This window comes from Eptesicus fuscus, chromosome 13 (genome assembly GCF_027574615.1).
Source record: "Eptesicus fuscus isolate TK198812 chromosome 13, DD_ASM_mEF_20220401, whole genome shotgun sequence".
In the NCBI taxonomy this organism is placed as follows: domain Eukaryota; kingdom Metazoa; phylum Chordata; class Mammalia; order Chiroptera; family Vespertilionidae; genus Eptesicus; species Eptesicus fuscus.
Genome location: NC_072485.1, coordinates 44,228,824 through 44,240,328, shown reverse-complemented (window position 1 = coordinate 44,240,328; position 11,505 = coordinate 44,228,824). Strand labels below are relative to the sequence as shown.

Here is an 11,505-nt window from a genome sequence, read left to right as displayed (position 1 = left end):
GGGCTCCGGACATGATGGGAGGAGAGAGGGGGCTGATTGAGAGGAAGTGCATGGAATGGCCTGGGAGTAGGAACAAGAGGGTGATATGCAGAAGGTGGGCCCCAATCGGGTGATGATAGGGGGCAAGCCTGCGGGAGGTGGCCAAGTGCCCCCACCTCTGCTGAGGGGTGCATGCGTCTGTCCTGGGAGCTACGGCTGATGGAGAGGGAGGCTATGGCTCTATGTGGATGAGTTGCCAAGGAGAGCTTCCCTGCAGCCAGAGTACTCAGTGTTCTCAACACGGTGGGAGCACAGGATCACATACACAACGTAACGAAAGAAAAAGCATCCTATTCCCAACTTATTCACAGACTTCTGTTTCTGGTATCTATATTCCCAATGTGTCCACAAGTAAATTTGGAAAATGAAAAAAGATTTGTACATGATATGACTGCATCTTTAGAAAACCCAAGTGATCACAACCAGAGCACTTTTAATACCTAATGAGCCAAATACACTGATGAACAAAAAGAGACACAGAGACATAGATGCAAGAACAGTCTGTGGAACCTCAGAGGGAAGGCGGGGGACGGTGGGTGGGTGGGAAGAGATCAACCAATGGTCTGTGTACATATATGCATTATCCCTGGACACAGACAATGGGGTGGTGAGGGCCTAGGGAGGGGGCGTTGTAGGCTGGAAAAGATTAATGGGGGGAAAGGGGACCTATGTAAACCTTTCAACAATAAAGATTTAATAAAAAAGAGTAAAAAATAAAAATAAAATAAAAGCTAAGAATAACTGCCCTGGCCAGGTGGCTTCATTGGTTGGAGCTTCGTCCTGTACATTGAAAGGTTGCGTGTTTGAACCCATGTCGGGGTGTGTGTGGGAGGCCACTGAGCAAGTGGTGCCTGGAGAAGGGAGGCTCCTCGGAGCTAAACACAGTCCATGCCTCACCCATGATCCCAGGCCCATCCTCTGCTGAGTGAGACCAGACCTCCCAGCTTCCTGTCAAGTCCCTGGTCTCTGAGTCATAAGGCCACTTCCCCATGGTCCCCAGAATGGACTGCTCAGTAACCATCCATACTAATAAAAGGGTAATATGCTAATTAGACTAGGTCACCAGACATCTTCTGGACATCCACCTTCCTTCCAGACAAAGCCACGGTGGTGGGGGCTGAGGCAGAGGTGGTTAGAGGCAATCAGGTGGGCAGGGGAGGGCAGTTGGGGGTCATCAAGCCAGCAGGGCAGGGCAGTTGGGGGCCACCAGGCCAGCAGGGCAGGACAATTGGGGGCCATCAGGGGAGCAGTTAGATAGCGATTAGGCCAGCAGGCAGGCAAGCAGTTAGGAGCCAGCAATCCCGGATTGTGAGAGGGATGTCTAACTGTTGCTGCCCTGTGAATGGGGCCTAAACTGGCAGTCGGACCTCCCCCAAGGGGTCCTCGATTGGAGAGGGTGCAGGCTGGGCTGAGGGGGATTCCCCCCGCCACCCCGTGCACAAATTTTGTGCACCGGGCCTCTAGTATATATATAAAAGCCTAAGTGACTGGATGACCGAATGACTGGATGAGCAGATGACCTTCTGGTAGCTATGACTTGCACTGACCAGGGGGGAGACACTCAACACAGGAGCTGCCCCTCCCTGGTGGTCAGTGTGGCCCCATAGTGGGAGCGTTGCTTAGCTGATAGATGGGAGCCAGACACCAGGCTGAGCACAGCTACAATGGTGCAAGCCTCTCCCATGGACACTCCCCCTGCCCGCCAGAGTGGTGGCAGCAGGTGCAGCGGGGCCGGGATGAGCGAGAGCAGCAGTGCCCAGCCAGGAGTCAGGCTCCTCCCTGGCCACCTGCTGCTTCATGCACTACTTCATGCTGTGTGTGATCGACATGGACAGTGGGCTGGAGCCTGACAAGCTGACAGGTAAGGCCAGGCTGTGGCAACGCGGAGGTCCACTGATCCCCTCATGCCAGGCTGAGGGACCCCACTGGTGCACGAATCAGTGCACTAGGCCTCTAGTTGCAAATAATGTTGTAGTAAACATAAGGGTGAATATATCTTTTTAAGTTAATATTCTTGTTTTCACTGAAGAAATACCCAAAAGTGGAATTGCTAGGTCATGTAGTATGACTATTTTTTTGGGGTTTTGAAGAATCTCCATATTGTTTTCCATGGGGGCTGCATCTGTTTTCAGTACCACTAATATTGCCTAAGGGTACCCTTTTCTCCACATATTTACCAGCAAGGATGATGTAACTCTGTTTTTAATTGTTGAGGAACTACCTTTTGCTCAATTTTGCATTGAATCTAATTGCTCTAAAACTAAAGTCTATTGAAACATTTTAAAATTATTTTATTTTAATTAAAAATTTTGTGGTGGTTTTGATTAATAAGTTTACATAGTTTCAAGTGTGCAATTCTATAATACATCATCTGTATATTATATTGGGTGTTCACTATTCCAAGTTAAGTGTCTTTTCTTCACTGTTTATCCTCCTTCACCACCCAAAGTCATTTTTACAAGTAAAGTAAAATTAATATATATCAAATAGGTCAAAGAAGTATTTAGTTTTATCTATTTGTAATTAAAAAATCAATTTAAACTGGGTAAAAGGGAACTTCTTTAATATGGTATTACCCAGCAATAGTCAAAGTTTACTTATTTAATGAACAAGACAGGGATGCCCACTATCTCAATTTTTATTCACATATTGGAGACCCAAAGGCTAAGGAATCGGTAAGGAAAGGGAATCTTTCCTTACCGATTCCTTAGAAAATATAATCATCTCTTAGAAAATGCACATCTTAGAAAATGTAATCACCTAAATTGAAATACCAGACAACTTTAAGAAAACCATGTAAAACATGAAAAATTACTTGGAAGAAAACTCTGCAATATATTCTTACAATAGATTATATTTATTTATCCAATGATTTCTGCTAAATATTAATATTATATTTTGCCTGATATTTAAGAGGATGAAGTGTCCTTTCTATTACAGAGTTTCCCATTAAAACCTACACATGTGTCATTCTTATAGTTCAGCAAAAATTCAAGTATTTGTGGTGAAACTGTAGCTCTATGTGGCTCCATGAACTTGAAAATTACCTTACCCTCTAGGATCCTCTGTTCTAATCTATAAAATAAGATAATTCAGTTCTAGCTCTTGGGCTTGTGTTAAGAATTAAATTCTATTAAAACCCTTGAAAAATAGAAAGAGAATTATATGTATTTGGCTAATTGAAATAATGTCCTGGAGGGATGTTTCCTCACTCAGGATAGTTGTCATCGATGCCTGATACCTTAAACCTGCTTATGAGGAGTCAGGAAGAAAAACATGTGCATAAATATGTCTAGAAACTCAAAGGAGCTGGAGAATGATGACTTCTGATTTACCGAGGTAAATCTTAGGCTTAGAAAATTCTGTGAAGTATTATATAGATATAAAGTATTTAATAAAATAAAATTGACAAAACAATGTAATTTTAAAGAATATTGGTGTTATGATACTTTCTTAGTATTATTTTTTTTTACATTTTAGGCCACAGTGGTTATAGAAATCCTATCATTTTGTCATATTAAATTTGATAAAAAAATTTCTGATATTTAGATTAATTTGGCACAGAGTGCACTTCATGATTTCCATAGAGTCGTTGGAGGATTTTATTCAGATGCTTCTAGCACAGAAGAGTCTTTCTCTTCTGTAAGGCATCCCTAAATCTCTGCCAAAGATTGATTACAAGACTTGCTCTGGACCCATGGGGGTGCTGTACTCAACTCGTCTTAAGTAGTGAACTTCAATATACACAGAGCTGGTTTATAGCTATGGCAGATAGATTCTAGGATTTTATGACCAGTAGAGAGAAACTCAAGGGCCTGTAGGAGAGAGAAAGCCACTTCCCTAGAGTTGTAAATCCCAAGGTCAGTTTGAAGTCATTCAAACCCAGGGCTGAGATGTAATTAAGGGCAATAATGATAATAACATCACTTAACTAATAACCTGATGTGTTTTTGATGGAACTAGCTTTTATCAGATACAGGTGTCAATGCGTTTAAATGTCTAAGTTTCAGAATAGTTTTCCCTCTCTTTAAAAGTGTATATATATATATATATATATATATATATATATATATATTTTTTTTTTTTTAATATCCTATATGATAAAGAGGTAATATACAAATTGACCCTCAGGCCCTCTCACAAGATGGCTGCCCCCATGTGGTCAAAGATGGCTCCCACAAGATGGCTAGCAGGAGAGGGCAGTTGTGGGTGACCAGGCCGGCAGGGGAGGGCAGTTAAGGGTAACCAGGCTGGCAGGGGAGGGTAGTTAAGGGTGACCAGGCTGGCAGGGGAAGGCAATTGGGGGGCACCAGGTCTGCAGAGCAGGGCAGTGGGGGCAACTAGGTTGGCAGGGGAGGAAAGTTGGGGGACACCAGGCCTGCAGGAGAGGGCAGTTGGGGGGTACCAGGCTTGCAGGGGAGGGCAGTTGGGTGGGGGGACCAGGCCTGAAGGAGAGAGCAGTTAGGGCGATAGGGATTGGGCCTAAACCAGCAGTCAGACATACCCTTAGGGTCCCAGATTGGAGAGGGTGCAGGCTGGGCTGAAGGATTCCCCCCCAGTGCACATATTTCATGCACCAGGCCTCTAGTTGTTATTGATAATAGTATTACAGATATCTCCCATTTCCCACTCCCCCCCTTTATCTCCTTCTGGACAGCCCCTACTCACCACTCCTCCCCAAGGATGGTTTTCTCTTTAAAGACAGCCTTTGGAAGTTTTTGTTGATATTTATTTATTTATATACTAGAGGCCCACTGTACAGATTCATGCACCAGTGGCATCTGTAGCATGGCCTGTGGGGATGAGGACAAAACCGGCCCAGTGCATGGATTTGTCCAGGGCATGTCCAGCCCATCTCGCCCATTCCCAATTGGCTGGACCCCAGCAACAAGCTAACCTACCGGTCGGAGCGTCTGCCCCCTTGTGGTCAGTGCACATCATACCAACTGTTCGAATGGTCAATTCAATGGTCGAACGAATGGTCAGACACTTAGCACATTAGGCTTTTATTATATAGGATAGTTGGTATATAATATTATATTTGTTATATTAATCTCAGATGTACAATGTAATGATTTGATACTTTTATACCTTACAATGTGATCAATCCATCACTCCACAAATTTTACTAATCATCTGCCATTGTGCAAGCATCACAATATTATAAGCTATATTCCTCATTCACCTTTTACCTTTTTTGTTTGTTTGTTTTGTGGGGTTTTTTAAAGGACAAGATCTCTTCCTCCTTACATTTTAAAAGTTTCATATATTCAGAAATTGAAAAGGATTTTCTTGCAATTTTTATCTTTAGGATTTGTCTAATTTTGAGAAAGAGAAGGTACTCTGAAAATACTTGGGTTGGTAAGTTCTAGATATCAAATGTTCATGTAAAAACATTCACACCTGTAGAGAACATTTATGAGTTTACTTGAGCCAAACTGTTCACACTTGCCAGGAAGCAGAATCTCAAGGAGTTGGGACAATGATCAGGGAAATGGATGTTTTTTGCTTTGTTTTATTCATCTTTCTTCTTTTTTAAAAATTTAATATATTTTCATTGATTTCCAAGTGGAAGGGAGTAGGAGGGAGAGACAGAAACATCATTGGTGAGAGAGAATCACCAATTGGCTGCCTTCTGCATGCCTCCAACTGGTTATCAAGCCCACAACAAGGCAAGCATCCCACCCTGGCCACAGAGGGCCTCTGGGTCATGGAGAGTCTCTGGGCAGTGGGCACAGAGTGGCCAGGCCCTGCAGAGAGCAGAGAACCACAGGGAGCCGAAACTGGTTTGGCTCAGTGGATAGAGCATCGGCCTGCGGACTCAAAGGTCCCAGGTTCGATTCCGGTCAAGGGCATGTAACTTGGTTGCGGGCACATCCCCAGTAGGGGGTGTGCAAGAGGCAGCTGATCGATGTTTCTCTGTCATCGATGTTTCTAACTCTCTATCCCTCTCCCTTCCTCTCTGTAAAAAATCAATAAAATATATTAAAAAAAAAAAAAAAAAGAGAACCACAGGGAGTAGGCTTAAGCTGTCAGGGATCCCGGATTGGAGAGGGCTCCCCTGAGGGCTCCCAGATTGGAGAGGCTGCAGGTCAGGCTGAGGAACCCACCCCCGTGCACAAATTTTGTGCACTGGGCCTCTAGTATATTATAATGATATAATGATATAATATAATATAATAATATAATATAATATAATATAATATAATATAATATAATATAATATAATATAATATAATATAATAAATATAATATAATATAATAAATATAATATAATATACTAGAGGTCCGATGCATGGAATTCATGCAAGAGTAGGCCTTCCTTCCCCTGGCTGCTGGCACCAGACTCCTCTGGCATCTGGGACCCGGGCTTCCCTCTGACACCTGGACCTGGGCTTCCCTTACGGCCCTGGTTTTGTCCAGAAGAACGTCCAGTCTAATTAGCATGTTATGCTTTTATTATTATAGATAACATAACCTAATATAACATTATACCATAACATGATACAATATATGTACACTTCTATATTATTAGCTGCACATGAAAATAAGTAGTTACAAGTAATTAAATAAGAAAAAATGGTTCTCAGAAGATGTACATTTTGAGATGGGCCTTGGAGGGTGAACAGGAGACCCCTAAAAAGATAAAGTAGAAAAAGAATTGCGTTTCAAATACAAGGAATTGTATGTGCAGGAAGTATGGCAAGATACATAAGGTAAAATATAATTTTTGTATAAGATGTTAGTTTTATTCTCTTGCAATAACAACAATTAAGGATTAAGTTTTTTTAAAAGCCAATCCTATATAATAAAAGGGTAATACGCAAATTGACCCTAATGGTGCAATGACCGGGAACAATTGGTCTTTATGATGCACACTGACCACGAGGGGGCAGATGCTTAATGTCTGCTCCACAGGGGGAGCTCCACTCAGCCACAAGCTGGCTGATGGCTGTGAGCACAGCGGTTGTGGCAGGAGCCTCTCCCGCCTCCTCGGCAGCACTAAGGATGTCCAACGGCCTAGGCCCTGGGGAAGTGGGCCTAAGCCATCAGTTAGACATCCCCTGAGGGCTCCCAGGGCTGCCAGAGGGATGTCTGACTGCAAGCTTAGGCCCGGTCCCCCGGGGAGCGGGCCTAAGTCGGCAGGTGGACATCCCCTGAGGGATTCTGGACTGCAAGAGCGTGCAGGCCAGGCTGAGGGATTGCCGCCCCCTTCCCCAAAATGCACAAATTTTCATGCACTGGGCCTCTAGTATGTTGATAATATCATGAGAAAATGTTCCATTTTAGAGTGTGTTCTACTAATATACCAAAGAATGAGAGGATAAAAGAAAGATAAAGGAAGATAAAAATTTCTGTATTACCAACTTCTTACAACCAAAATCATAAGCTCAGCCACATTTCCACCTCTTTCCAGCAGCCTGCCTGCTATTGTGGAAGTGACAGCTCCTCTTTGTGCTAATACCCATAGTCATTCTTCTCTTTTTGGATACTTATTTTCTTATCCATTTTTCATTTTCATGGTCTCTATTACAATTTCTACTGTTACCTCCCTCAAACTATTCAACATGTTTAATTATCAATTAATTTTATTCTCATTTTAAAAGAAACTACTCTAATACTCTCTTTTGTTTCATGGATAAGATTTTTGCAAGTAGTGAGGTTCATTCTTCTTCTCTGTCCACTGTTCATTTCTTTCAAGTACCTTGAATGGTCTTTTATTCTAATGTCTACTCTTTAGATATTATTATTCTTCAGAATTTGGAATGATGGTCTTATTCCTAAAGTCCCTCTTCTTATTATTTTTCACCTCTATATTTTTATAAAATTGATAATTTTATCAATGTATTTATTTATTCAACAAATATTTTAATGTCCTGTGTATGTATGCATACATACACATGAACTGTGCCTGCAGTTACTATGCTGAACAAGAAGGAAACATTTCTTCCCATTTAGAACCTTATGATTGGAGAGAAAAATCAATAAGAAAGTATATAACTAAGAATATTTAAGAAAATACGAACATGGTGATAAAATATCTAGAGAAAACCCCTTTATTGACATTAAACCTTATGTTTGACAGATGTAAATAAAAAAGACACAAATAACATAGCAAGTATGAGCAAAGAGGAGATGTAGAACACTACAAGCAATGAGAAAACTCATCTATTAACAAGACCACAAGATGTGTGCACATAAATCAAAATACATTGGGTGCAAAGGAAAATCTCAATCACCCAAATACACATCAATAAAGTATATTATCTGACTATAAAAGGATAAAATTAGAACTTAATAACAAAAGAACCATTCAGCAAGAATCTAAAATATATGTAATCTGGAGAGTATTATGCTAAGTGAAATAAACCAATCAGAGAAAAACAAGCTTTACCTGATCTCACTTATATGTGGAATCTAATGAACAAAATTAACTGATGAACAAGATAGATCCAGAGACAAAGAAACATGAAACAGACTGTGGAATCTCAGAGGAAAGGTGGGGGAGGGTGAGTGGAAGGGAAAAGATCCACCAAAGAACTTGTATGCATATATGCATAACCCATGGACACTGACAATAGGGTAGTGAAGGCCTCGGGTGGGAGGTGGGAGCACAAGGGAGAGCTAGAAGGAGTCAATTGGAGAAAAAGGGGGACATATGTAATAGTTTCAACAATAAATATTTAAAATTAAAATAAAATGTATGCTACTAAATAACTTATGGGGGAGGAAAAGGGAAATTCATAAAAATAAATTATATTTAAAGAACTTCATGATAAAATGAGGAAGACATAATTGAAACACATATCCAAAGAAGTTTTCCTTTCTTTTAAGCTTTTATAACCTCTATCAAAAGAAAAAGACAAATTAGCAATAGTAAAGCAGATATTTTATGCAGAAGTCCAGGTAAAGAGCAAGTGAATTAATTCAAATAATTGACAAGGGTAAAAATTAAGGCAATAAAAAGAGAAAAACACCTATGAAAATTAAAGGAGATTAATAAAAACAAAAATGGACTCTGAAAATATTAAGATAGATAGACTTTTTATAAATCTGATGAAGGGAAAAATTATAAGTAAAATGAACAAAGACCAAATTTGGACCCTCTAAAAACCAGAACCTGAAACCTCATTAAACTAATGACCTCATGGATATTTCATAACGTTTTCATCAGGAAGACAACAGTGAAAAAACAGGAATTTTGGTACTGATGAGAAAAATATAGCTTTTTTTTTTTTTCCAAAGGAAAGTATCTTTCAAACTGGAAAGTCCAATCACTATTTGAAAATAGGACAAGGTTGCATCTGATTGTAGATAACCTCCTTCAATCAGGCATTCATCAAAGTCGATTTCATTTCCCTCCATTGTCTCAGCATCCCATTAGGCTCTTGTTTCTGGGAACTGGTTAATGATGAGATCAGTCCTTCACAGGATGAGAAGATGTAAAACTCACAGGAAGGGCTCTGGGCATGCCAGTGATGAGATTCTGAAGACAATGGGAATGCATGAATCAAACCCTCCCTTGTCACAGCCCAAACAGTATTCTCAAGAAGGCATTATTAGACCTGACTAAATGACCAAAGAAGTATTCCTTTTGTTCTATTTCCTTCTTTTTTTCCTCTTCACTCGTCTTCCACTTTGCTTCTCTTCCCTTCCATGACAAATGTCCCTTTCATATGTTATGGGGATTTGGTAATCTTAGAACCTGAAAGGATCCGTATGACACAGTCTCGTATCTGTTTGGTTTTCACACCATAGACAACAGGGTTCATAGTGGGAGGCAAGAGCAGGTAAATATTAGCCACAATGATGTGGCAAGAGGCAGGAATTATGTGACCTCCAAATCGATGGGAAAAGAAACAAAAGAAGGCTGGACTGTAGGAAAAAACAATGGCACAGATGTGGGCAGTACAGGTGCTGAAGGCCTTCTGCCGAGCATCCGCTGAGGAGAGGCTGACCACCGTCCGTAGGATCATGGTGTAGGAGATTGTGATACATAGGATATCAAAGCCCCCAATCAGGAGAGCAACCATTAGACCATAGATAACATTGACCTTGATATTTCCACAAGATAACTTGGCTACAGACATGTGGTCACAGTAGGTATGGTATATTATATTGCCTCTGCAGTAGGGTAATTTCTTGGTGATGAACATCAAAGGAATGAAAAGCAATGCCACTCTCAGAAAAGTGGCTAAGCCAGCCTTTGCAATGATAGGATTAGTGAGGATAGCTGAGTAGCGCAGAGGGTAACAGATGGCCACATAGCGGTCCAGGGCCATAAGCATGAGCACCCCAGATTCCATCCCTGTTGAGGTGTAGATAAAGAACATCTGAACCAAGCATTCATCAAAGCTGATTTCCTTAAGATGGAACCAGAAGATGCAGAGGGCTTTAGGGACTGTAGTAGTGCACATGACAAGGTCAGTAAAGGAAAGCATGGCCAAGAAATAGTACATGGTCCTGTGCAGGGAGTCCTCATAGCGGATGAGGCAGAGAAGTCCACAATTGCCTACCACAGCTACAACATACATCGTGCAGAATGGGAAGGAAATCCAGAGGTGCATGTCCTCTAGTCCTGGGATTCCATTAAGAATGAATGAGGCTGGAGTCATGTCTGTTTGGTTCAGCGTTAGCATGATTAGATTGTTAGAAACATTAAGCAGCTTATAGTTTTTGTGTGTTTCTTAGTTTATATTTTGTTTTCTGATCCTCCAGGATTAGAAAAAAAACAAACAAAACACAATTTTAGTCCTGTTCTTTCTCTCACTCTCTCTTTTTCTCTCTTTGTCAAATCTGCATTTTAATATAAAACAAATAGTTTAAATGAGAGAAAATATTTACTTCAACAAGTTAAAACCAAGTAAGTTTTTATTGTTAATTCATTAATTTACTAATTCATTAAATAAATACATATTTACCATCCACTATGTCCCAGGCTCAATCACATATATTGTCTGCATTATTTTAAAACTAAAAGGACATAGATACAATCCTCACTAATTTATTACTCTTAATGATTCATATTCATATACTAAATGCTCTTTGAGGAAGTTGACAAAAATTACTCATTTAATACTCATCACAAGCCTAGGAATTACATTTATAAACTTGCACCTTATTATTGAGTAAATGGAGGCCCTAAGGAGATAAGGCTGCTTTATGTCTGAATTGTTGTACATTTAATACCAACACTCAGCCCTTCTCTAACCACCTCATTTTAATTATTTATTTTCAATTTTGTCAAAGAAATGTGTTAGAAAGAAATAGTGCTATAGGATAATAATGAAAATAAAATATAATCCAACTCCATCATTAGACTGTCAAATTCCACCTTCCCACAGGTAGTTACTTAGCATTGACTTTTTTATTTTAAAATAATTTGTCTAGACTTTTACTTCCTTTTTCCTTTTAAATTGTTTTTATTAAATTATTACCTAGTGTTTTATTTTTATTATATATTGG

The 11,505-nt window shown here is 40.2% G+C and overlaps 1 protein-coding gene across 1 annotated transcript; it reads right to left on the bottom strand.

Moving 5' to 3' along the window:
- Positions 1–9,719: 9,719 nt before the first annotated feature.
- Positions 9,720–10,679, bottom strand: LOC129151245 (olfactory receptor 52N4-like). Its single transcript, XM_054725410.1, has one exon. It carries the CDS (start codon positions 10,677–10,679, stop codon positions 9,720–9,722), a length of 960 nt encoding a protein of 319 aa, XP_054581385.1.
- Positions 10,680–11,505: the final 826 nt, after the last annotated feature.